At 41.2% G+C, this 26,095-nt stretch overlaps 5 protein-coding genes across 9 annotated transcripts; 2 read left to right on the forward strand and 3 right to left on the reverse strand.

Moving 5' to 3' along the window:
* Positions 1-28: 28 nt before the first annotated feature.
* On the reverse strand, positions 29-3,156 carry LOC109468062 (uncharacterized protein At4g14100-like). The gene is made up of 2 exons (XM_019766291.1): positions 2,686-3,156; positions 29-1,881 (listed from the first exon to the last, which is right to left on the reverse strand). Exons 1-2 carry the CDS (start codon positions 3,153-3,155, stop codon positions 1,698-1,700), a joined length of 654 nt encoding a protein of 217 aa, XP_019621850.1. The 5' UTR covers position 3,156; the 3' UTR covers positions 29-1,697.
* A 147-nt stretch (positions 3,157-3,303) lies between these two features.
* Positions 3,304-9,679, reverse strand: LOC109467952 (PDZ domain-containing protein 11-like). Of its 4 annotated transcripts, none has more exons than XM_019766128.1 (9): positions 7,778-9,679; positions 7,448-7,503; positions 6,020-6,147; positions 5,552-5,638; positions 5,214-5,270; positions 5,024-5,074; positions 4,686-4,733; positions 4,472-4,532; positions 3,304-4,166 (listed from the first exon to the last, which is right to left on the reverse strand). In XM_019766128.1, exons 3-9 carry the CDS (start codon positions 6,098-6,100, stop codon positions 4,018-4,020), a joined length of 534 nt encoding a protein of 177 aa, XP_019621687.1. In that variant the 5' UTR covers positions 6,101-6,147; positions 7,448-7,503; positions 7,778-9,679; the 3' UTR covers positions 3,304-4,017. The 4 variants fall into 4 exon arrangements, with proteins under 4 accessions (XP_019621687.1, XP_019621686.1, XP_019621688.1 ...); XM_019766127.1 differs by having other exon boundaries at positions 7,586-9,679; XM_019766129.1 differs by lacking the exon at positions 7,778-9,679 and having other exon boundaries at positions 7,349-7,450.
* Positions 9,680-10,505: 826 nt separating this feature from the next.
* On the reverse strand, positions 10,506-16,639 carry LOC109467951 (apoptotic protease-activating factor 1-like). Its single transcript, XM_019766126.1, is given in 5 exon segments — positions 10,506-11,445; positions 11,447-12,111; positions 12,114-13,935; positions 13,937-14,933; positions 16,534-16,639. Coding segments are annotated over 4 exon segments (3,819 nt in total). The 5' UTR covers positions 14,885-14,933; positions 16,534-16,639; the 3' UTR covers positions 10,506-11,061.
* Positions 16,640-16,796: 157 nt separating this feature from the next.
* On the forward strand, positions 16,797-19,434 carry LOC109468009 (40S ribosomal protein S3a-like). Its single transcript, XM_019766213.1, has 7 exons — positions 16,797-16,951; positions 17,137-17,240; positions 17,742-17,929; positions 18,166-18,291; positions 18,453-18,535; positions 18,765-18,874; positions 19,245-19,434. Exons 1-7 carry the CDS (start codon positions 16,890-16,892, stop codon positions 19,370-19,372), a joined length of 801 nt encoding a protein of 266 aa, XP_019621772.1. The 5' UTR covers positions 16,797-16,889; the 3' UTR covers positions 19,373-19,434.
* Positions 19,435-20,336: 902 nt separating this feature from the next.
* On the forward strand, positions 20,337-26,057 carry LOC109467997 (clathrin light chain-like). 2 transcript variants are annotated; one of them, XM_019766191.1, is made up of 6 exons: positions 20,337-20,537; positions 22,405-22,532; positions 22,907-23,009; positions 23,444-23,555; positions 24,521-24,592; positions 25,385-26,057. In XM_019766191.1, exons 1-6 carry the CDS (start codon positions 20,381-20,383, stop codon positions 25,554-25,556), a joined length of 744 nt encoding a protein of 247 aa, XP_019621750.1. In that variant the 5' UTR covers positions 20,337-20,380; the 3' UTR covers positions 25,557-26,057. The 2 variants fall into 2 exon arrangements, with proteins under 2 accessions (XP_019621750.1, XP_019621751.1); XM_019766192.1 differs by lacking the exon at positions 24,521-24,592.
* Positions 26,058-26,095: the final 38 nt, after the last annotated feature.

The raw sequence follows: 26,095 nt of genomic DNA on the forward strand, positions 1-26,095 counted from the left end.
TATATATATATATATATATATATATATATATATATATATATCTTTAGACTCCAAATGAAGAATTGATGTTTGCCCTTTACAAAAAACCATAAAGAAATAATTATTCTTTTTTTGTACCATTGAAGAGATGAACTGAGGAGATAATAATTATTGCATAATATATGTACTTGAATACATTTCAAAAATGGATGAGATATGGATTTCCTGACTGCAGTTGTACCTTACAGCCATTTTTACGTCTACACATGTTCTTTAAATGTACAGAATGTATTGGCCATGAATGTCCTATTCAGGTCCTTGGATTAGAGCAGAGGGTGTTTTTGTGAATTGAGTTGTGTTTGCTGTGGAATACTGCATTACAATTTAATCCTTTTGCTAATATGTTGTCTGCTGTGTGTGCCCATATTTCTGGTGCAAAAGTCCGAGCTCTGCTAATAAGTAAAGTACTGTTACTTTACTGTAATTTTTATGCTAATTGCCAGTGACTTATAATTGCTATGAATTCAAACACTGCAAAGTTTCTGCATTCTAACAGTCTGCAAAGTTTTTGAAACCTAACCAACACACCTATCCACCAATGTTAACTAACACAATATCAACAGAATTTTGGAGCTGTAGCATCTTGAAGTTATCTTGAAGTTTAAAGCATTCAAAGCCAACCGTGCTGCCTACTGTTCACCAGAAGTGAATAAACTACATGTATGACACTACACACATAGCAGCCATCCCTTGCCACTCATGGTACATTATTGTCTAACGTGCTACACAATGCCCTATCTACACCGTACTTAGACAAACCAAGTTTTTATTATCTTTTTAACCTCGGACAAACACACACAAAAATCTTCCTAGAATAGGACATTCAATGCATATGCAGTTATGATTAGAACAGAAAATATTTCAGATTCCTATATTATGTGTTATATGCATTAAAGGTCCCTTTCAGTAGATTGTAGATACTCAGATTGTAGTCTGAGTAGTGAGCACAGCTGCAGGAATTACAGAAAGGAACAACAGATTCTGAAGTAACAAGCTTAGATCACAGATATACACTCTTGCAATGGCTTTTAGTTTTTATCAGCAATATCAGAACAAAAAGCCACAGCCAGACATTGTGGTGTCATATTCACATGTATCATACCCAGGTAACCCAACTAGATAGACCTGTGTAGACAATAGATGATAAGCCATTGTAGCCTGCATTACACAAGTTCAGGTACAGTTATTAGTTTTCCACTGCACTAATATGTAATGCTATGTATAAGAGTGTATGCATTTGAAATAGTTTTGCTTTGCTGTAGAATTTACTTATTCTATTGTCTATTCTGCAGACTGAAGTTTCTTTTAATTTGTAGCCTTTTTGAGTAATACATGCAGATGCCACATTCAAAGCACTGGACCATTCCAATCCAGACGTATACATGTATAAATACAACTCATTCTACCTCCATGGGGAGCACGGTCTGACTGGTGTCATTTTGGTCTTTCTTTAATGCTTTACTTACAATTTATAATTAGTTTAGCACTGCAGCCCGTGTTGGTACACCCTGGATAATATTCACATAGGGAGCTTTGAAACCAGCATCACAGCAGATTCTATTAAGGCATAGGAAAAAAAAGAAAATTAGGTACTGATTTTGATTTGCGTTGTTTTTAAGCTAACCTAATAGCGGTTCAGGAAGGTCCTGCATTACGTGTTAGTGTGGGGGATATGGTATCGGACATGTGCTGTTGCAGTACTTGGGAACATCAAAGACGCTAGCGGGGATGGGGTTGAGCTGGTAGGAGCTGGTGTTGAAGGTGATGACGTGGGTGATGTGAGGGACAAACTGCAGCTTCTCCCAGTACTGGCAAGGCTTGCCGTCTTCGGTCTGGTACCACCTACAAAAGGAAACAAGAAATTGGACTGTTTTATTTCTTGTGGATTTTTCGTTCATTCTGTAAATATTCCACTGTCGCGCACACGCATGTATGTATAGCATGCATATCTGGTGAGTGAGAACAGTCGGAATACAGTGTTACTATTCATTTTACTGCACTATGTATATATGAACGCACATTACACTCTGCAACACTTCATGGCATGATCGTCAGTCATCCTAGCCTGAATGTCAGATTGTTTTCAGGGCCAGCTCAGGGTCTACCTCTATGCTAAAATTTCTCTGGAACCTGTTGTCCCTTGACCCAAGGCCCTGGCGACATCCTGGCACCCTTGCTAACAGTCATTTCTGACCTAATATTATCATGATGATAGCATTGAAGTTAGAACGAATATCAAAGGAAAATCTAAAATGAAATCCCATGTCTCTAAATGGACATCAGGGGAACTTCTAAAAATGAAATCCCGAGACCAGGCTCCCGACATACAATTGTGAATCCGTAAATTTACGTTCGATTGGTCGTTACGTAAGACGCGAGTCCATAGGTCAGTCCTCACATCTCGTTCATCTGGATAGATAAGGACGTTTGGACGGGCGACCTTTGTGACAGTCAAACAAATGGCAACAACCCTACTCTTCGTTAATAATTATCTTCTTTTATTATTATTAGCCCTAGGTATCTACATGCCAATTAAGAATCTTCTCCGTAAAGTTCAATGACGCCTTACTCTAACCCTAAGTCAACCCTACCCCTTGAAGAAGAAATAGAACTGCAAAGTGTGAGGACTAACACTACATGACGAACCTGTCTGTTGCCACCGCCCCTTGTTTCTCCCAGCCGTGACACGTCGTTCCGTTGATATTCTCTTCCCCGAGGTAAGTCGCCCCGGCCAGCCACGTTGGCTTGATGACGCTGCAGTATTGAGCTGGCCCGCAGGCCCGACAACACTGTTGCTCGCGCGGGTAGTGCACGTACAAGCCGAGCGTGCTGAAGAAGAGCTGGCAATCCCCGTGCTCGTCTTTCAGCGTCAGGCCCCGTCCGGTGCAGAAGCTGTCGGCCTGGCCCTGCGAGTAGTCGAACCTCGCCCGGCTGTTGGCGAAGTCGTAGTGCCAGGCCCCCACGTTTTGGTTGACGGGCACGACGGAAATATGCCGCTCCTCTTGGAAAGTAACCGAGAAGGTTTGAGGCCACAATGGCGGCTGCGCAGGAGGTCCTGAAAGACTCGCGGTTTGCGACACCACCGCCAGGAGGCACATAAGGGCGATGTTGGCCATTCTGAGGGCAGGTGTTTTTCTGGGGGACTTCAGAAAAATGATTAGCCTCAATCAGTAGTCAGCAAACATGATGTGACGTGTCACAGTTCAGCTGGTTAGCCTACAGATCTGCAGACCAGGCTCTGTACGCAGGTCACTTTTTGGGAGCTTTTAATTAATCATGTCCTTGGTACTATTTTATGTGTTGCAGCAATGGATTGTTATACATGTACAAAGGTCCAGATACAAACAACACAACGCTCTTGTGAGAAAGAATATCAGTAGTTCATGCTTCAAATATGAAAACAATCCCACAGAGGTATAAACACGTATAACTCCAGTCACAAAGTCATCTCTTTTGCCACATAAAAACCATATTCTAGCTTTCATATCAGATTTATCTTCACTTGCCCTCAGTGTTCTTCTTGGTAACAAACTCATACAAAAATATTTATACCAGTCATGAACATGCTGTATAAAATATTTGCTTTCAAATCCAGCAACAAAATCACATTTGAATGATAGAACCTGCTTGATCAGAAACAACAGCAGCAATTTACCTTTCATTTTCTACACAAAAGTACAAAAAGAAAAACATGTTGATGGGTGGCACTGGGAGAGACATCAGCCACTTCTGTCTTCATGGTATCCACACGTGGGACAAGCAGCTGGGGATCTGCCATCAAACTTCCACATATCAAGCACAAGCAGGTCTAACCCATACAGCAGACAATAAACCAGAGAGCAAGTGCACCAATTTGAGTCATTTGTTGGTGTTACCAGTGTCCATGGCTATACTTCACTGTATCTCCACTTTTATAATTTTCCACAATCACTGTTACATGCAAAGTTTACAGTTACATACAAATGTCAAATTTTCCTGTTAAAGTTGGGGCTTTTTACGGCTGGACTTCTTTTTTGTTGCTGTCTGTTCTGGTGGTGTTTGTGTTGGTTGTGGCGCTGTGTGTTCCTGCCTGTTGTCTGGGATCTCTGGTCCGTAAGCTTCCGTCCGTCTGATCATTTGATTATAGGCTGCAAACAGAAGAACAAAAAGTATGCAATTTTGTCTTGCAAAAATCAAATCAAGAATGTCTCTTTATTAAAAATTCCGACATACAATGCATTGAACATGGTGTTAACTTAATGGGATTTAGTTACTTGTGGTCATCATTCACCAAAAGGAATGACCACCCAAAAGGCAGTCCCAAGAGGTCCAGTGGTTTGAGTGTGATGGAGATCTGTGTCTGTATAACCGCCCTTCAGTGTAACCTACCAGCTAAGAGATGCCCTACTGCACATTCAAATGTTCTTGAAGACTGAAGTCATTACTGACATACCATAAGGGAAGTACTTGACGTTGAGCTGTAGCTGCTGTGCTGATGCCATTACTCCCACTGCCTGCAAGGTGAAAGGTACATGAAGCAGTCAGGCATCCCTTCCCCATACCAACAAAGGAAGAATCAAGAAAACTAACCTCTAGTGTATATACAGTAATGGTTAAATGTAGCTTTTAAGGCATTGAAAGAAAAAAAGCAAGGAATGATGACTTACTGCTTTGTGGTCCATCTCTTCAAAGTCAAATCCATTTGCAGACAGGATCTGTAAATTGTGATATATAAAAATATATGAACAAATGAATACAACATGTATGACTAGTACTGTCAAAATGTTTGTACAACAATTACAAAATCTTTTGTGTACAATCCATTGGCCATTGGTCTCTCCCCCTCATATTCTAAGCAAATCAGCTACCAGTAACTTACATGTACTTGATCTTGTTCAGATGTTGAAACAATTTACATTCTATGAAAAACACTATTATTTAATATACTAGTAATATTTCTTTAAATACAACTGACATTATCTGAAGTACATGTAGCTTATCTGACCTGGTCTCCCTCCTTCAGTCCTTGACTCTCAGCATCAGTTCCAGAATCGACCTGCAGTACAGAACACAGTATTGTGTTCAAAATAGAATATTGTATGCTCCAATGGTGAAAATGGTGCAAAATCATAATGGATCGAAAAAAAATTAGTTTTCTTCCATTATGTCAACACATGGTTGTATCTATAGCTAACCTGTGAGATGAAGATGCCAGTCCCAAAGTCTTTCCCTCCTCGAGCAACAAAGCCCAGCTTAAAACAACAACAACAAAAAAAAGCATTAAATGTAGTGTCTTACATAAATAAAACAAAACAATGAATGCTGACATGCAACTAATCTTATGCTATATTTATACATGGGGTGAAGTGTACAAAAATGTCAGAATCAAGTTTGTTGTGCCTTTATGACACTTAAGAAGATGGTACCTGAAATGGTGATAGGTTGTATTTTTTCAAGCTTCATTGTGACTTACAGTACAAGAATTCTGTACATAATTCCAATGAAAGTTGTTAATCCCCTTGTTTTAGCCCACCTGTTGAGTGTCTGGGTCTCTCCTGATCTTGAGTGACCGTGGCAGGGCAGGAGTTAGGTCACTGCTGTAGTCAGGGTGGCTGGCTTGCTGGAAATAATGTCAGGTTGTGAGGTTATAAAAACCAACAAGGATGGAGACAATCTACCATTATCATGTATCAGGGCAGTAATACTCGGGCCATGGCAAGAGTCATATTAAGTAAAACTGGACACTCCCTCAAGACAAGATTTTTGCAGTACAGATGATCCAGCTCGGTTTTGTCAGAGGCCTAGGTGTCACAGCATATACACATTGACTCACTGGAACAATTAGAAATACCGGACACTGAACTACATGCTGAATATACACAGTCAGGCTGACTTTTGTCCGATTGGGGAAAGACAGATTAGGCAAAGTTTTTGTCTGTCATGACAGGCAAAATTAGTCATGACAGACGGATTAAAGATGGATGCTGGCTAGAACACTGACCTCTTCTGGTGGTATCCATGGTGGGGGGTGTTCATACTGTGGCAGCATCACTCTGATCTTTCTCTCTGCCATCATCATCATCAACACCAGCAAGACCGACTCAGCTTTGCACTCTCAGGGAGACTCAGCTAGGGTCATAAAGCATAACAGATGGCATTATAAAAAAGCAGCCAGGGGTCCAAAAATCTAATAATTTCGAGGTCACACCAAGACCTACACACCTTCCAATTTTTCATGACAATCCATCCACAGCTTATTGAGTTATCATGCTAAACCACATAGTTTACATACATACATACAAGCATATGTACATAATGTACATATTTAGTACATAAATACAAACATACATACACACATACATACAAATGCTACAGAAAATATAACCTTCTGGCAAAGGTGATAATACTGCATACTACTGTACCTTGCATGCATGTATTATATATTATGCAAATCCCACAATCTTGCATTCTTTTTCATAGTTGCAACATAGAGAGGGCTGCAACACAGACCTCAGACAGCTGTACTTCTGAGTCCCTCCATTAAAAGAAAGTTACTTTCTAGTGATTGTCCTGACAGCCACAATGCACAGGTGGTCCTAGGTAAATATTTGACTGGTGACTCGGGGTAAATATTGAGGTAACTGGCCTTTATGAAATGTTGAATGGAAATCTGACAATGTGCAACTGTGAACAATGACATGGCTGAAATGTAAGATGATTTCTAGTGTATCCAGAAATGTAACAAACCCTGACAAAATGCTACAATTTACCTGCTGTATCAGAGAGCAAACACATGTAGAAGAAAATGTCTTAAACACTGCCTGGTCTGCTGACAAGTTATGGGAGACTGTTAAATGACAAATATGTTGTTCACACCTGTAAGCTTGTTCACATAGCATGCCATGCAGGTGAGGTATGCACCCTTAAGGTAGTAATCGTGATGTCCAACTACATACATGTACACCTGACATCAGCACTTTGTAAGGAGAATCTTACAATTGAACTTTGTATCAGTCATTGTCAGTCAGCTGGATTGAATTCATCCTAAAGCACATATTGTTTGAACAAATTTTCTTTTGTAAAACCAGTTCGTAACTGTTAGTAAACGCTCTACAAGTAGCACCGTACTAATTTTAGAAACCCCCACAATGAGCAAACATTGTTGTCATTTCAGAACTGTTCAGACTACTAGTACAAACATCACAAGCTCTACCTGTAAAACATGCCAAAAGTTATGTTTCACTCATTCTTTTACAAGAAGAAACTTCAAGGAAAATATTGAGTCACACAAGTTAAATGGTAGTTTGCAGGAGTTACGGTAAATTCTTACCTGCCGGGAAACAAGCACAAAGTGCACAGCAATCTCAGATGGAACATTCCACACATATCCTGCACCAATCAATAGCACTTAGAGAAAAGGGGGACTTACTTGTGTGAAGGTCAAGTGAGGAATGCAAGGTGCCCGGTATCACTCACTATAGAAACCTGAAGAGGCAAACACAAGCATTGTTGAATTGTCAAACTATTTCCAAAGCAAATTGACAGCCAAATGGAGAATGGTCACCACCTGAATGTTCTGCTTGTTCCCTCTGGATAGGAACTGAGGTAGACTGTAGTTCAGCAGCAAGGGGGGAGGAAGGTGTGATTTAGTAAAGGTCACAGAGTACAGTATAATGTGAAGTGGTAACAGAATCTCTTCTAAAGCGTTCTCTCTGCTAAAAGTGGTTTCATGTTTTCCTCCTCTATTTTGCCCACTCACCTGTTCTGGCTCATATTACACGTCCTGTTGGGGTCCTAAATATTTTAGCAGGGGCAAATAAAAACTGAGGGAAATAATTGACCAGAGGACCCGGGATGGTATGAAAACAATGCAATAACAAATACCACTGGTACTATGGCAACTTACTGGGTATTGACATACCCTGTATGGGTGACTGCATATGGATACATAACGTCCCTACCACTGACCTTTGTGGGTCTTAACAATGACCTAAAACAAACAGAAAGGAGAGTGCCGAAAAAGTACCTTGCATCAGTCATTTTTACCAACTTCTATATGGTTTTAAAAGTAGAATTTGGCAGTCCCTTGCATGAGTATCATATTATATTCTGAACCTCTCTTTCTAGGCAGTTGATCAAGCATAAAAAGTGAACCAAATTCTTTCTATACAGTTTGAGGTACATTGTAGGACCATTAGAATATTCATCGACTCAAACCAAAACTGGGTAAGAAAACTTTGACATCAGAAAATATGACAAATTCAACAAAAACAGATAAGCCAAATTCCCTGAATAATACAACATATAGTTTAATCAATATCCATTGGTTTGTATGTATGTAGATCAGAGACATGCAGATATTGGACATCTAAATTTGCTGTATAAAATTTGAACTCTTACATTTAGCTAATGATGTAAATTGTGCTGTGAACATTCTCCTCCACCATACATACTCATACAGCATTGCAACTTTAACTTCACCACCAGCAATTGAAACTACACAATTATCTATTACAGCTATACATAAAAATGAATGAGTACTGGGATATGTATGAAATGTGTTAGGGAATAACAGCGACTTACATGTACAATATGCCAGCTCTATAATTTGAATTGATGAGAAATAACTGTGGCAGTGACGATTTCAGACCCAGCACTTAAACAGATTCTAGTGCTACTAAACACTACATTACTGGCATATTTGTGGTTACTGACTTGAGAAATCTGTGATACGTTGAACATGATGAAATTAAACAAGTATATAGACATGTATAATGAATCAGGAAACATGGCACAAGGTTGCTTTACATCACTTGGAACCTACACTAGTTACAAGCTGTGGATTGTACTTGCCACAATTACATTTCCACTGACTTACACATTACTTTACAATGTACATGAGACACAATCATTTGCTGTTAAAAGTTTAAGTTTATGCGAGAAAGCCCTGCGTGTTACACTATCATATACTATAGGAAGTTGCTCAGCCAACAGGAACATTTGTACATGCAAGCTTCAAGGCGTGACAAGCCAAGACTTGTTGTGTTTGTTTCACGCCATCATAACATTGCAAAAACACATTCTACAATTTTCATATCTAAACTTGTTATTTTTGGAAACACCTTGTTACTACAATTGTTACAAGACACATACGATGAAATTTAGTTCCTTTGACTCAACACTTGTTCTTAGAGCACCCGTGTACTATATGTAACCCACAATAAATTAATTTACAAATTACAAAAGTTTTGCAGCATCTAGTTCCATACATACCAATAAGTGCACATTAGCATGAAGGCCAACAGTAACATTAAATTCAATGATTTAGATAAAGTTGAGGCAAGTTACATTACAAGCATTAGATTCTGCACAATTGAAGTAGTTGGGAAATCAAGAACTGTTCTCAGTATTGAGACTTGAAACATGGCTGAGTAAGACATTAACACTATAACTTCTCTGCTCCCTGCAGCTAACGTTACATGTTTGAAAAAAAAGTACACCTAGCTGTAACAGCCACTGCCGTGTGAGTTACACAATAAAGAATGCCTTAGAATTTGAGATTGAATCACACATCATCACTTATTTTCATACTTCAGTAAAACTTGGATAATGCACTTTTACAGACTTTCACACTTCGTTTCCAATGAGCAGCTGAAAGTATGTGCACGACATATAAAAGCTACTTAACAGCTGAAAGTATGTGCACGACATATAAAAGCTACTTAATGATACAACTTTTGGAAGCATCTATATTGTAGTTTTCCAAACTTATGCTGAGTATAAATTCCTGGAACCAGGCACAGACAATCAAGTATCAAATTGTTTGAATGCTCTGTGTGGGAGGATGACCAATAAACAGTTTTGAAATGACCAACAGATTTGATTCTGAAGTGAATATTATAAGATGAATACAACATAGCTAACAGACTTCACTTGTTGAAAGATACTAATTATATTTATCATTTCAAAGTAAGGCTGGAAGATCAAAACATAATGCATTGAATTGTCACTTGGAAATGTCTTGCATGTTCAGTACCTTTTTACAAAGTTTAACATGTCAAGTATTTTGGAGCTTCAGAAAAACATGTCTGGTATCATTTTAATACTGAATTTGTATGGAAGCTATCCAAGCCATTACTACCAGACATAAGAATCAATGATTTGGAAGTAAAAAAAATCACTGGACAAGTCTTTTCAAAGTTTAAACAGCCCTTTGAAATTTTTGGATCATGGAACAAACACAGAACATATAAAAGACTTAGTGCAAATGACAAGAACAATTTATGCATGGTGGAATGAAGGCATCCTTGCTCTGAAGGATCCTGACATAAAATGGGAAAAAATATAATTTTAAGGAATGAATTTAAGGCCACTTGCAGTAAAATATGGTGTCTGCTGGGTTAGTATGACAAAGCTGGCATTGAATACAAAAAGATTATAGCAACATATTGACATGGAACTACGAAGTACAAGGTAAATTTGATCATATGGATAGCCTCCAGACTAGCCGTCAGCTGCCAACTGTACCTCCCCATGACACCCCAGATGGTAGAAGTGGATGGATAAAGTAAGTAAAGTAAAGGATAGTGGGGAAGTCTACAAACTTTCCTTCACTATAAACGAACATTTGATTTTTTTTCCTTGCTGTACAAAAATCTAGATTTTTTGATCCAGTAATTAATGTACAGTTCGACATGGCAATGTCACAACTGGTTTGTACTTCTTGTACACTGGTTAGTATTTTTAACCTTCTCCCTGATAAGCATACTGCACTCCAAATACCCACCTGCAAGAATTTGCAAATATTTGTGGGCACAGAAAAAAAATACACCACTTGGAATTTGACAAGCTTCAAAAGAGTACATGCTTGGCATAATGAATCACATATTGTATATTTTTTGTAATTCCAGCTGGGACATACTTCATTCATCCAATTTCTTTCGGTTACAACATTGTCACTTAGCAGAGAGAAGGTTAAAGGATGACAGCAATGACTGTTTTTCACAACCTTGAGCTGAACAGCTATGTTGTTTGAATTTTGCCTCACTTTTTCTCTATCATGTTCAGGATGTAAAGGAAGCCTGAGCTGTCAATAGTGACAAATGTTTTAAAGTCTTTGGATGCCTGTAGAGATTTCACGAAGCTGCCCTTGATGTGGAATGTCTGCAGCAGTTTCCCATCTACAGTCCACCATTTTACATTGTTGGCTGCAGAAACTAGCTGTTTCCCATCGCTGGAGAACTGCAGGCCTCGAACCCATACCCCACCGCCTGGGTGGTGATCACAAGTGACAATTTCTTCCCCCTTCTCTACATCCCAAACCTTCACATAACCAGCATCATCACCAGTTGCTAGGATAGAACTGTCCAGGGTGAAGGCACAGCTACGGATGCAGTCCACGTGTCCAGTGAACTTGTGCAACAGCGTCTCCGTCCTTCGACGTACCCAGTATACGGACAACACGATCAACCGATGTGGATGCTATCTTTGACTCGTCAGGCGACAGGTCACATGATAGCACCCACTGTTCGTTTTCGTCCTCACAAGAGAACTCGTTCATGCCCCACATGATGTCCCAAACCTTGATGCTCCCGTCGTAGGACGCAGTCAGGAACTTCTTGCGCTTCAGGCTGAAGATTTTGAGGTGTCGGACTGACTCCCTGTGCCCGACACACTCGATAGACGTCTTGTTCTCTAGTTCCCAGATGAGGACCTTGCTGTCATCACCCCCCGTGATCAAGACTCGGCCGTCCTGGGAAAAGCTGCAGCACCTCACTGCTTCGTTATGACCGACCAGCTCACGTGACTTCACCCCCGTTGGTGTGGAATGGAGAAGCTTGATGACTCCGTCCTCACAGCCGTACGCCACCTTGTTGCCACTGGGGCAAATGCAACATGCCCTGATCCGTGACTTTGCGAAGGAAACGTCAGTCTGATGCACGACTTCTGCTTGGTTCCCCTTCATCACACGGAGCGTGTCGTTGTTGTCTGGGGCAACAACCATGAACGGATCCATGTCAAAGTTCACGTCAAAGTCGCGTTTCAAGCCCATGTAGTCGATTCTTTTCGCACCCTCCACATCCCAGAGGATGACTTTTCGTCTTCTGATGATGACAGGAGTTGCTTTCCATTGGCAGAGAAGGCAACGCAGTATACCCACATGGTATGACCGTAGTGCATCGCCACACAGTCCATGCTCTCTGTATCCCACAGCTGTATGGAGAAGTTAGACAGTCCACCCGCTATGAGGCTACCATCTGGGGAGAAACAGCAGTGCTGTATGAAGGTTGACTTGTGGGCTTTACAGACTCCTAACCTTTCTCCTGTCATTGCCTCCCACACATGAATCTGATAATCAGCACTTGAGGCCACCACGTGACTTTCAGGCTTAAAGCAGCATGCCGACAAGGCTGATCTATTGTGTCCACTGTAAGTTGTTATCTGTTTGCCTGATTTCGTGTTCCACACTACAGCTGTGCCATCGGTGGAGGCAGACACAACAAGGCTTCCATCTGAGGAGATGTCGCAGCATCTGACTGAGTCGGTGTGAGCTGTAAATGTGTGGACTTCCACCCCACTGATGCTGTCAAGTATCTTCACCAACCCCTCCCCTGAGCAGCATACCAGCTTGGTGCCGTCTGGCGAATACTTGACAGAAAACACGGGGAACATAGAAGAGGGGCTCGGGTCTCGCGATCGTGGCATCAAGGGTGGATCAGTGAGCGTGCGCCTGGTTGAACCAAAGGAGGGCGTGCGAGTTGGCGTTCCACAGGGTGTGACACGTTTGAAGGCGTGAAACGTGTGCATTAGCTTGCCAGTAGCAGCATTCCACACATGGATTAACCTGTCCCCAGCACAGGACACTATGGTGGCACCGTCTGGGGAAAATCCACAGCAGTACACCACGTCTCGGTGGCCCTCTAGGGTTAGCTGCACCTGCCCCGTGTGTGCGTCCCATACTTTGATACTGCAGTCCTCTCCACAGGAGGCCACCTGGTTACCATCAGGAGAGAACTTGGCAAAGTGCACACCGCCACTGTGGACCTTTACAGTCAGCTGGGTGGGGTCTTTCACTGTGTCCTTCCCACTCCACACAAAATAGTAGTTGTCATTCTGTGTGGCGCGTGAGAGGGCTTGCTGGTACACCTCAGACTCGCTGTACTGGTTCAACCCAAGTTGAACAATGTCGGGGAAGGGGTCTTCAAAGAACCGGTGCAAGTTTGTGCGAAGGAAGGTTTCAAAGTCTCGCAGTTGCTGTCCACGGTTTTGACAGAGTATCTTCCCGTGCTTGACGTACTGTTCAACAAGGAAGGATGGACCAGTGATTCTGACCTTTGACCCTACCCAATCCAGGCTGGATAGGATGCTGCAAAGGTCATTGACCCTGCCTGATGCTGCAAGGTGGTCCTCCATGTGCCAGTGGATGTACCCATCATCTTCCAAGGTGTGGAACTCTCCTTTGCAGACTTTCTCATACTTGCTGACTAGTGTCGCATGTAGCGACTGCATGTCTTCGCACTGCTCTTTCAGATAGTCCAACTGAAGGTCGTGCACAGAGTACACAAATGTTTTCTGCTTCTCATCCCAACTTTGAAAAGCTAGAGATTTCTTGCATAGTTCATCCATTGTGTCCTCTACAAGTTCCACCTCTTCTTCCCAAAGGATGCTGAGTACTTGGGTGGGCACCAAGGTGTCGTTGTCAAACACGGCAAACTGCTGGTACAGATCACGCATGTCTTTGTCAAGATGGTCGACACTGATGGCGATGGCTTCAGCGAGGGATTGGTACTCATACGGGAGCGTCTTTTTGAACTTGCTCATCTTCCTGTTTTGTAGATGCTTCAGGTAATACTGCCACCTGTTGGGGTGGTCTTTTAGCAGTGCACCTATCATACAGATTGCCAGGGGGTGACCCCCCACACTCTGTGTAGATCTGACTTGCCTCTGGCGGGAGGTCCGACACTTTGGTCTCCGTCCACGAGGCCAGGACCTCGTCTGACTGCTCCTTGCTGAAGCCTTCTCGGATGGGGACCATGCTGATGTTTCCCCTCACTGCATCTGTCACGCTCGAGTCTCTGGTGGTGAGCATCGTACGGCAACGGACGTCAAACATCTTGGCGTCCCTGGCTGTCCACACGTCATCTAGGATCAGTAGGGCCCTGGGATGCTGGTGAGTGAAAAGAAGCCGTAGCCTGTCTTTAGCCTCTTCTGCATTTCGAGGTGGAGTTTGGTGCTCTTTATCCAATAGCAAACATAAGTTTTGCATCTTCATGAGCAGCATTGGCTTATCTATCTGTCCTAGAGAAACCCAGAAGACGCCTCCTGGGAAGCATTCTTCCAACAGTTCTTGGTCTCTCACGACTTCTCCTGCTAGAACTGATTTCCCTGAACCACCCATGCCGTGTACGACCACCCACCCAGGCTCGTCTTTCAGCTGCTGAAGGGCATTACGAATCTGCTGGGACTGTGCTGGCCTTTTGATGAATATACGGGGCCTGGGTGGCACCCCTCCTTCAACCAGCACTGTCTCTACATCTATGGTGCTCATCTTACGTTTCCCCCCATTTTGAATCTTCTCAAGCCTATCGCTAGTGGGGAGATCTTTTGCTAAGAGTTCTGCCAGGTGTGTGTACTGATCTTGGAGGGACTTATAGAAAGAAACGAAGGCGAGATTCCCACGAGAAGGGAGGATGTCCAGGAGTTTTGCTGCACGCTTTTTTGACGTAGTTTCTGCAAGGATTTCTTCTTCATCATCCAAAGTGAGGACCTTTGCACTGAGAAGGGGGTTGATGACGTGTTGAACTTTCAGGTCCTTGATGATTGACACCCGATTCACCAATAGGCTGCTGCGTGCTCGCTCGTCCATGTTTGCAGGCGTCACAGGCACTGGCCAAAGATCATATCAGTGATGCAATCTGAAAATGGAGGAACAAAATATATTTATGATTTGTTGTCTATCTACATTGTATCTATGCAAATCAGTGTTCATCAAATTTCCAAGTTGATTGTATAATTTCCAGTGTATTACTGTGATTACAACCAATTTCAAAAATGGTATAAGAATTATTTTTACAAGCTTACAATATAAGCATGATAATAGCTGTTAAAGTTACCCTCTATGTACTGTGACCAGGTGACCCTAGTCTCTACCATACTAACGGTAAACCGTTGCTAGAAAAAAGAGTAGTGCAAATTGGCCAAACAGACCGAATATGCCAGACAAGTCAACCATATTTCAGTTTGAAACCCATAGTGGAGAGAGATTTGGGTGACCCATCCCTGAACTGAAAGAAATATGTCACAATAACTCTAGCTATCTTTAATGCTCCTTCTATTGTTAACAAAATCCTGACCAACCCTAAATTTTCCAACTGGAACAGCCCTGACCTAGATATCATACAATACAGAGTAGAGTACAATTATACCTCCTATTCACCAGAATGTTTGCAACCTTTTGATTCTCAGCTAATTGCAAAGTCATCCCTACACAACAAATGTAAGCTGCAAGAGGTTTCAAAAACTTGTCTGCCTGAAACTCTTCTGGTGTAAAATTCCTGGTAAATCATGTACATCCTGTGGGATTACTAAGAATGCGTGCCCCTACAAATGGCTGCTCTGCAAACAGTAAGCAGACGTAATGTTGTCATAAGGTCTAGCACTGCCCTTTCATACAAATCTTTTCAAGACAACAAGAGCCGCCTTGGAAACAATGAAGCAATTATGCCAATTTGTTTGATTACAATGTCCTGATGAACAGCATCTAATCATTTAATGCAGTTCATTAAGACCATTGAATCTTAATGGTTGTCAGAAACATTGTAAGGGACAGTTCATTCAGGATGAGTGTTTGAATGCTAAGATTCATTTTCAAAGGAAATTTGTCCAGACATGCTACAAACTGTAACTAATCAAAACTTCCAAACTACACTACATGATAAGTTACAATTACCCCTAAAACGAGATCAAATATTTTAGCTGATCGCTGAAATTTTTGTCCCTGAACTACAATTGCAGACAGGTGGGGCCTTGTCAAGGCCAGGTAGCCAACAAGTCGGCCTTTATGTCAGATATCATTAGCTTGTCATCATGTAACAGCAGGGGAAACTGTCTGTCCTGCATTTTAATCTAGTCTAACCGGTCCATTTAGATATTTGTGTATAGATTATAGATTAATCGATCATTTACATGTGACTGCACACAGCTGATTTTTACGACTTTGAACCAAACATATTTGTTTAAGCTATAATAGTAACGTTCACGACCAGTTTAGACAATAGTTTCGACCTTCAATAATAGAATAATAGATGATGCAATAGACACATAAGTTACATAACCCAAAAGTGATATAGTACCTATACCTGAATCTATAATTTGCCACTGGAGCAGACATAAAATTCGTCCGGACTTGTTCCACTTCCTGAAGACTTCTAACGTTATATTTACCGATACCAACGACTGGTCCTTCGCATGTGACATCATACGCAACTTATAGATGTGTTAAGTGAACACACATACCTGTTCAGTGACGTTTGGCGCTGTTCCGGGGGAATTCTAGAGCGGAAATTGTATCATGTTTACTCTTCCTTAGACTAGTCTTGATCAACAACTTGTAGGTCAGGGGTCGTACCGCATACGAACGAAAGTACCGCCTTGCTGTATAAAAATGACTCTAACTCATTTGAACAATAAATAACATTTGCATCTAATGTAACTGCAAGAAAATAATATTATATGTAGATTTCTGGTAATATAATCTAAAATCCTGCCGCATGAATTTAAAACGATGATTTTGTACACTTTTCTTGCGATCTTTGGGACCTTCCCCACAATGCCCTGCGCCATGCCTCTTCCTCTTTCACGAAACCTCCAAAATGGCGGTGGGCAAGAATAAACGTCTCACGAAAGGAGGCAAGAAGGGTGCCAAGAAGAAAATGTAAGCCAAAAGAAACATCTAGAACTATGAAATATATGTTGTACTTCAAGTAGAATGAGTTTCTCTTTCATGTGACTCTGGATGCGTTAGATGTTAGCTTGATAATAATGAGAGGTCTGCCCTGTGGTTTCGAGTTGGCACCTCTGCACCGTTCAGAAGATCTAACCTTTTCACGTGCTTTTCAGTGTCGACCCCTTCACAAAGAAGGACTGGTACGATGTCAAGGCACCAGCGATGTTCAACATCCGCCAGATTGGCAAGACTTTGGTCACCAAGACCACCGGAACAAGTAAGTCTGGCAGCAGCTATTGACTAGAGAGATCATGCTGTTCTAACCCACCGTGCCCCTCCTCATCTTGCTCAAGATATGTTTCTTAGTTTGCGGGTTTTGCTAAAAGTTGAGCAGTTACTTAAGGTGAAATTGAAAGAGTCAGCGATCTGCCTTTTGCAACTGATGGACATCAGTCACGTCATCGTAGTCATACTGGATCAGTACATATGTTTGTGTACAAGTTTTTTTGCATGGTGAATATATGAAGAGTCATGAGTAGATGTTAAATCTAAACATCACAATCTTTCACAGAAATACCGAAACTGCCATAACTTCACATAAGATCCAATTCTGTATAGTTCCTCACAGCAGTATGTAACTTTAACTCACTTAGTCAATATCCAGTTTAGCGTCTGTTGTTCCCCGTTAAACATGCTTGCACACCATTGCTGTAGCTCCACGTTATAAATGTTAAGGTGTTTGAAATTACGCATCTAATTTTCATTTCCCTTCATTCAGAGATCGCATCTGAGGGTCTGAAGAACCGTGTGTTTGAGGTTTCCCTGGCCGACCTTCAGAACGATGAGGTGGCTTTCCGCAAGTTCAAGCTGATTGTGGAGGAGGTCCAGGGCCGTAACTGCCTGACCAACTTCCACGGCATGAACCTTACCACGGACAAGCTTAGGTCAATGGTCAAGAAATGGCAGGTAGGCATTTAAATTTAAAGTCTTGCATATATTCACAATATTAAAAGTTTGAGTTTGAGATAACCATACAGAGAAAAACTTAAGTGTCCTAATTGGGTGATATGACTTGAAAATGACATGAATGATTATTGTAGCAGTAACTATCAGCAAGGACATTATACTGTGTATAATGTCCTTGCTATCAGATATTAGGCATTCACTTCAGTGCCACTTATCTACTTTTCACTCCAATTCAGACTCTCATTGAGGCCAACGTTGATGTGAGGACGACAGACGGCTACCTGCTGCGTCTCTTTTGCATTGGTTTCACCAAGAAGCGTCAGAACCAGATCAAGAAGACAGCTTATGCCCAGCACACCCAGGTTGGTATTTACACATTGTATCTTGAAGTCATCAAAAAGACACTTATGTTATCTGTTAGAGTTGTCAGGTCATTTATCTTTCCTTCAAATCACATACTCATTAGTCATGAAGACGATTTTGTAGCTACATAAGACTGACTCCTTATCTTTGTCTTCCTTAGATCCGTTCCATCCGTAAGAAGATGGTTGAGATCATGACACGGGAAGTCTCCAGCAACGACTTGAAGGAGGTGGTCAACAAGCTGTAAGTGTAGTGGTATTTTTACACATTGTGTACAATTGTTAAAAAAAGGCACTTGCACACTTCAGATTCATAGCAAAGAGTAGCCGAGTATGTAGTCTTAAGACATAAAAGACCAATTTAAGCCTTAAAATGGGATGTTTAGGTGATAAAGGATGCAGTAGACAAGATACAATTGGAAGTAAACTGTAATGTGTGTTCCAGAAGTGATTTTCGTTATTTTGCCTTGCAGTATACCAGACAGTGTAGGCAAGGACATCGAGAAGGCCTGCCAGGGAATCTACCCCCTTCATGACGTGTACATCCGCAAGGTCAAGGTCCTCAAGAAGCCCAAGTTTGATGGTGAGTCAAGTTCTTGGACAACTTGAAAAAAAAGTGCAAGAACCTCATTGACCCTATAGAGTCTGTTCTGTGTGCATATTGAGTTATGGTGGGTTGAGAAGCCAGGCAGTCAGAAAATGTTAACCTTCCATCCCAATATCTACTTGGATGTCATAAGAAATGAATGCCCGAATAAGATGACAAGGAATGTTTGCTACTAGCAATGCCTGTGTCTGAAATTATATATGCACATGAAGTTGTAATCAGAATCAATGGTGAAAATATTTGTTAAGTCAAAACTTGTTTTTGTTTTAGTGGTGTCATATGACAGTGACATATTTTCGATGTGGTTTTATTATCCAGTGTTGATAATGGTTTTCTGTCCACACAGTTGGCAAGCTGATGGAGCTCCATGGAGAGGGCTCAGGCTCCGTGGCCAAGCCTGTCGCCACCACAGAGACGGGAGAGAAGGTGGACAGACCGGAGGGATATGAACCACCAATCCAAGAGGCCGTCTAAACAGGATCTCAGCAAGTCCATAGATCCACAAAAGAGACAATAAAAAACATTACCTACTGAAATGCTGTGATTGTGTTTTTTACTTGTACTTGTGTTCTAAGTCATTGAGCAAGGAGTTACGTGGTACATTTGTACAAGAGAGGGGAATTGCTAGCATTGGTACCATTGGTCCCAATATCAGTTATTGATACAATATACATGTACCAGTGTTTTTTAGTAAGAATGCATTGCTGTCACATTCAAGGGATAAAAACATGGTTAACAGTAAGACAGTTTTCTCCAAAGGATCCTTGATCATGCAAAGATGTGTGGCTGTAAACAGAGGAGCAGGGCAGGAAAACGAGTGACCTGATTGAAATTCTATAGATTAAGGATGATGACCTATCTCATGCTGAGTTCAGCCTTCCTATATGTAAAAGTCAGCTGACTTTAAGAGAGCAGTACATGTTAATTGGGGTATGGAGTAACATGGTATCAGCCTTCAATATGAGATGGTGTGGGCATTTACTAAGCTAGTCAGAAAGTTACCTCGATAAAAGACATCCAGGTTATGCAGATACAATAGCTGCACTGGTTTGGATATTACCAATACCATATACATTTGTACATGTATATCCACTTTAAGTCATTTTCATGACAGGTACAGCATGTTAGCTTCAAACTTGGCATCTCAAGCAGATACCAGCCAGGTTACTGGTGGAGTACCCACATCAATTAATATCACCAGAAATATTCATTCAATTCCTTTATTCTTCCACATATTTGTGTGTACTCTGTATACTAAGTAGATGCATAAAAATGAGGCTCCCTCATTTCTTTGGGTAATTCACCTAAGCTAAGGTATATGTAGGAACAAGGACTTGGTAGGAACATGGAGGTAGAAACAAAACCGGCATATGGTATGCAAATTACTCTCCTCGCCCACATGTACAATGACGTCATCGCCTATGCCGACCATACCCGACAACTGCCGAGAATACCCGAACAACGCCCTCATTACTACCAAAGATGGCGGACGGACTCGGTGATTTCGAAGATCAGCCTGCCCAACAGCAGCAAGAAGAGGACCCCGCGGCCGCCTTCCTGGCTCGGGAGCAGGATGAGTTAGCAGGTTTAGAAGATGACGACGTGGCGGGCTTACAGGAGGAGACTCCAGCCGCCCAAGGTAAAGGGATCGCCCGGTCGGGTACACGTAGCAAGACCAAAGCCTCGTGGGGGAGGGGGGTGCCGGTGTTTGTACTGTGCTGAGGTCGGAAGCGTTTTGATCGAACACCGTTTTATTAGAGCTTTATAGATCGACGCGAGGAATACTTTGTCGTGAATGTATTTCGGGGTACACAATGGAGGCACACAAAAATCACCCGCGAATGGTAAACCTTGGAAACTTCCGGCATGCAAAATCATGTGACTGACGCGATGTGAAGCCAAGGTGGTAAAAATGAGGTACCACCAAGGTGGTTAAAAATCAAGCATGATCACCCTTCATATAACCCCAGATGTAGGAAAAATGTAGTGCTTTATGTCTGTGCTTGTGTCGATCATATTATCTAGACAGGAAAGCTATTTTCAATATGACCCATGATTTTGATCCAACATTTGACAGTTTCATGTAGCTGCATATGGGTTATATACTAGTAATGAATTTCCTGTACGTGCCCATGGGAAATGTGTTTGATGTCGTTTTTGCCACAGTTGTTGTATTGAACTGCATTAAAAGATGGTTCAGATAGACTATATACTTCTACAATTGTTATCCAACTTCAAGAAAAAAGTTAGTAAAGATGTAACATTATGTTAATGTTTCAATTGTCAATTTAATCCTCAGACCTGTAATAAAAAAGTGTATTGTTCATCAGTTTAAAGGTGCTGCTGTATAACCATCAAAATGCCCATGTTGCAGAGCGTTGTTAAGGGGGCACACCCCAGTTTATTTGGGACCTCTTTTCGAAGCTGCACACCCTCAAATCTAGCGACCGTCTCTGGCGTGGAATAATTCGGAAGGAGAATAACTGTATATGGGACGAAAGGGTATCTCTTCAGCTACAAGACAAGCTGAGTTTGGTTTCTTCAACCTTTTTAAGTTTGGTAAAATCAACGGAAAAAACATTATTTTCACTCCAAAATTAATGCCCAAAATTGCGAATTTTCGCGTAGGATAATCCCACAAAAAAAAATTTTCCGGCAGAAATGACTGATGCTGGCAGAAAGACCCAAGCCTTGACTATACCCGAGTAAATTATAAAGAAAATTCTAGTACTGTAATTTTCTAAACAGTCCACGGCGCGAGGGGTTGCAAATCCACCCCTACGAAGCCACAGAGCGAAAACTAGGTCAAACGGGCGGATTACACTTGGCGCGCAAGGATACCCGGAAGTAAGGTTCGGAGCCAAAAGAAATTTTCACCCCAAAATCACCATTTCTTACACTCTTCAGCCATGTTAATGTTTAATGATACTTCGTGGCAGTTTATAAGAAATGTCACCTCAAACTTGGACCCTCAAAACCCTTTCGTCACTTTTTTACAACGGACTATCACGGACCCCGGTCGCGGAAGAACTGGGGTGTGCACCGTTAACTGCAACTGAATCAGAATAATTTGCATAGCTAATGGATTAACATTGTGACATGACACCTGTTCGGTACTAACTATGGGTAGTAGAATATTCTATTTGATCATTAATATAATACGTTACATACAAAAAATGATACTTCTACTAGGCCTCTACAGGCACATGATTTGTAATTGTTAGGTGCTTAATCAATGAAAAAGCCATAATTGAAAATGCCTTGCTTTTAGAATTTTCTCAGTCCTTTTAGTTGGGTCTTTTGTTATTATAATTTCACCATTCTTAATCAATATTTCATGAAAGAAAGTACCAGTAATAGTAATGCATGAATATGAGCATGATGGAAAAAGTTTTAAAGAAAAGGATCTTTGCTTGAATTATTGTTTCCTAATGATATTTTTTTTATGTTAGCTTCTGTTGCAAGCAGCAATTGAGTTTCTTTTTCCTTGGTTCTTTTTGTTTTAGTTCCAAGTGCCATGGATGATAACCTGGACTTTCTATCAGGTGGTGGAGATGGGGGTGGGTTGGCTGACTTTGAGGGGGAACCAAGTCAGCAGCAAAATGAAGACATCTTCGGCGCTGACCAGGGACAGGTGAGGTGTCTCAGACAGGGACATTCAATTTTTAGAAAGTTTCTGATACATTCGACTGCTTACAGGAAGTTGAATGGCCTGGGAATATTTTTCACAGCCAGATGTAAATGTAGTCTCCACCAGATGCCTTTGTAGGCTGAATAAATACATGTAGTTGAAATCTGCCTAAAAAGGGGTATTACCAGTATTATTGGCCAAGGGAGTTAGCAGGCCAAATTGTCTTCCTGGTCTGGTGGAGACTTATGTAAATCCGACTAAATGTACCCAGTGAGTGTGCTTCTCAAAGAGTATATCTGTTGGTTTTTGCAGAATATGAAGGAATAAAAGTAGATATGTTTTCTCACATTTTGTTATCCACGCACTTTGGTTAACAGCCACAGAGCAACGGCCCTGTGCCCACCCCTGCACCCAGACGGGAGGAACCAGAGAAAATCCGCAAGTGGAGAGAAGAGCAGAAGGCCATGCTGGAGAAGAAAGGTACAGTCTTTTTATTTCTGATTATCACTCACTCAATCATTTCTGATTATACATTTATAGGTACGTAAAAAAGATTGTGAGGTGAGAAAGTTAAAGTGCAGACTAGGACTAGGCATATCTTACATAATAACTTAGTATTGCACAAGGAACACCCCTGTGTGGGAGTCCCCTCTGGGCTGTTTTCCAACCTATATCTTACATGTGCAATATTAGAATGTTTATTCACTGTATGTGGAATACTGGTATTGATGGCTAATCACTATTGATCTATTTTAATGCTTTCCTTGACTCAATATGGATGATGTTGATTTAAACACAAAGGAAGCTTTTGTAAAATCAATTTGAAGACCCTACTAAGTATACGTGTTACTGCTAAGGTTCACCTGCATGGCTGGTCTGTTAGTTTACCAATCTGTCACTCATGTTGACAATAGATGCCGAGGCAGAGCGGCTGCGGGAAGAGTGGAAGAAGGAGGCTGCAGATGAGCTCAGGAAGTGGTACGCACAGAGGGAGGAACAGCTGGAGAAGACCAAGGCTTCCAACAGGTATCCTCCCTCCCCCGATGTGTCTGTAAACACATCCTTGTCTAACATCACTGCCAACGGACTTACACAATACACTCACGGTAGAAATGTGACATGTTTCAGTTGTATTGAAGGCAAAGAGACATGGTGCATTGCTATCTATTCAGTACTAGCAATTCTACATGTGTAATGGTATTAACAGATGGGCTTCTAAATGTTAAAAATTCCAATGTGCCAGTGCTACTGCAAGATACTACAGATCAGACTACAGATAGTTAAGACAATTACAGATACATATGTAACCAGGCTGATTTAACAATTTGTCAGTAGTAAATTAAGTTTAATCTAGGAAGCATGATGTAATAAGTGATTGATGATTAATTTAAGTTAGTAGCTGGTAGTTGGTATGAACCAAGATTTTTTAATAAGGATGTCAAGTCTTATCCTGGTATCCAAACCGTGAGCCTCTTTCGTCCTCTTTGCAAATAGGCCTATGGCAAAGAGGACGAAAAAGACTTGGCAGCTAATATAGGTTTGGATACCAGGCTAATCAAGTCCATCTTTTTTGTTAAAAAGATTTCTCTTTCTAGTTATGATTGGACAGCATCCTTTTATGTCTTATAACAAAAAGAATAATTTTAGGTCTTCACAAGTCTCTTCTGTTGATTTTATGTACAAGTCATCTAATAGTCTTAATTGTTGAAATTCCAAAGACTTGAAAGGATACTGTGCAACCACCTTCTATGTGTTTGGATTGTTTCCTACTAGTCTACTGTATAAATGCATTTTTCCTGTTGCATGCCAATTATTGCACTGCCTGTCATTGCTGTGTACCTGTTCTGTGGACCGCACCATTGCACGACACCACCACCACCCACCACCACCTCTTTAACTGCAGCTCCATCTACCTTCCACTGTTCTAACTGCATGTTTGTGTGTCCCCCCCTATTTTCTCTTGCCCGTCTCGTGGTTGCCGTGGTGATAAGGGTTGCAAACAAGGAACTGCTAAAGCAGCTGGAGGATGATGCTCTTGCGACGCACACGCGCCGCAGCCGCACGTATGTGGGATTATGTTCGTGCTCGGTAGCTACACGTAGCCTGCCAGACGCTACTGTAGCGCTGTAGCTTACAGTCGGTGTTGTGGCTAAAGGTTTATTTGTTTGTTTTCGTGCTTGGTGAACATATTGTTGTGTTTATACATACATGTACATGCCATGCTTCTTGCTTGTAGTGCTCTGTTACTGTGCATGTGACTGTAGTTTTTCAGACATATCTTTACTGTTGTTATCTACTTTTTAATGGACTTGTGAACTGAATATAAAGCATGTTCAATTTGATGTCAACTTGTTATGTACATGTATCTCAATAAGGTCTGGTGTTCTTGTACATTTAGGTGTGTAAAAACCAAAGTACTTAAGATATGGTGAAGACTGTTACAGTGAATATTAACTTTGTTAATAGATGTGAAATATTTTTGTCACTGTTATTGTGAAGTGATCTGTTCTTTTGTGTAAATGTTTTCAGTACATATACCTCTTAAAAGATTCAGTGAGATGGTTAAGTGACTGTACCTTTAGTTAAAATTTATGTTATGTAATTTGTTTCTGCACCTTCAACAAAATGGTTTTAAACTAATTTGTTTCAGTGTTTGACCGCAGGATATTTTTTTTACCCCCCCTCTTTGCTTCTTTCAGCATGTCTTCACATTTGTTTTACTTGTTTAAACCAAAGCCATACATTTTTCTTCTGTCATAATCTATGTGTTATATGTTTAGATGTTGTCTGTCTGTCTGTAACTTTCCACCTAAAGGAAGATGAAACTTTACGGTGTAATTTGTTCTGGAATTCAGGTCAGCAGAAGAGGCATTCCGAGAGGAAGTTGCGGAGTCGAACCCCGGCCAGGAGTGGGAGCGTGTGGCGCGCATGTGTGACTTCAACCCCAAGAGTTCTAAGGGCAGCAAGGACACAGGGCGCATGAGATCCATCCTCCTTCATTTGAAGCAGGAAGGGCTGCAGCGTTAGAAAACATAGCCTCTCATTGGGGACAATAGAACATGATGAAGATAGCAGCACATTTAAAAATCAATATCTAACACGTATATATGTATATCCCAGGTAGTGTCATGTAATTGTGCTACTACAGTTTTACTAGAAAGTCTGTAAGAAGTGTCTGTTTTGGAAGATGGTGATAATTCAAAATAGTAGAGAGTCTGCGATTTGAATGATTAAAAGTAATAAGTCCTTTTTTGGTATGCCAAATTCACTTGTCCAGCAACATTCTGGGGGATATTGCAATTAGAATAATGCTCCATATCCATTTTTTTTTACAGTTAGTCCTTTTATGTGAAGAATTGATAGTGTCCAAAAGCTCCAAGCAGCAAACAATCTGTGGTAGTGATTAATAGATTTACTTGCATATCTAAAATACAATCTAAATATCATGATGTAGTAGAGGGAACTAGTAACACTAAAACAAAGGTGATTATGAAAATGCATAATAAAGCAATGTACATTCCCACCTCATGAGGTTGTATGTTTATTTTCTTGTCAATGGTGTGACA

The sequence above is a fragment of the Branchiostoma belcheri genome, unplaced genomic scaffold, assembly GCF_001625305.1.
Source record: "Branchiostoma belcheri isolate BF01 breed outbred unplaced genomic scaffold, Haploidv18h27 scaffold19, whole genome shotgun sequence".
In the NCBI taxonomy this organism is placed as follows: Eukaryota; Metazoa; Chordata; class Leptocardii; order Amphioxiformes; family Branchiostomatidae; genus Branchiostoma; species Branchiostoma belcheri.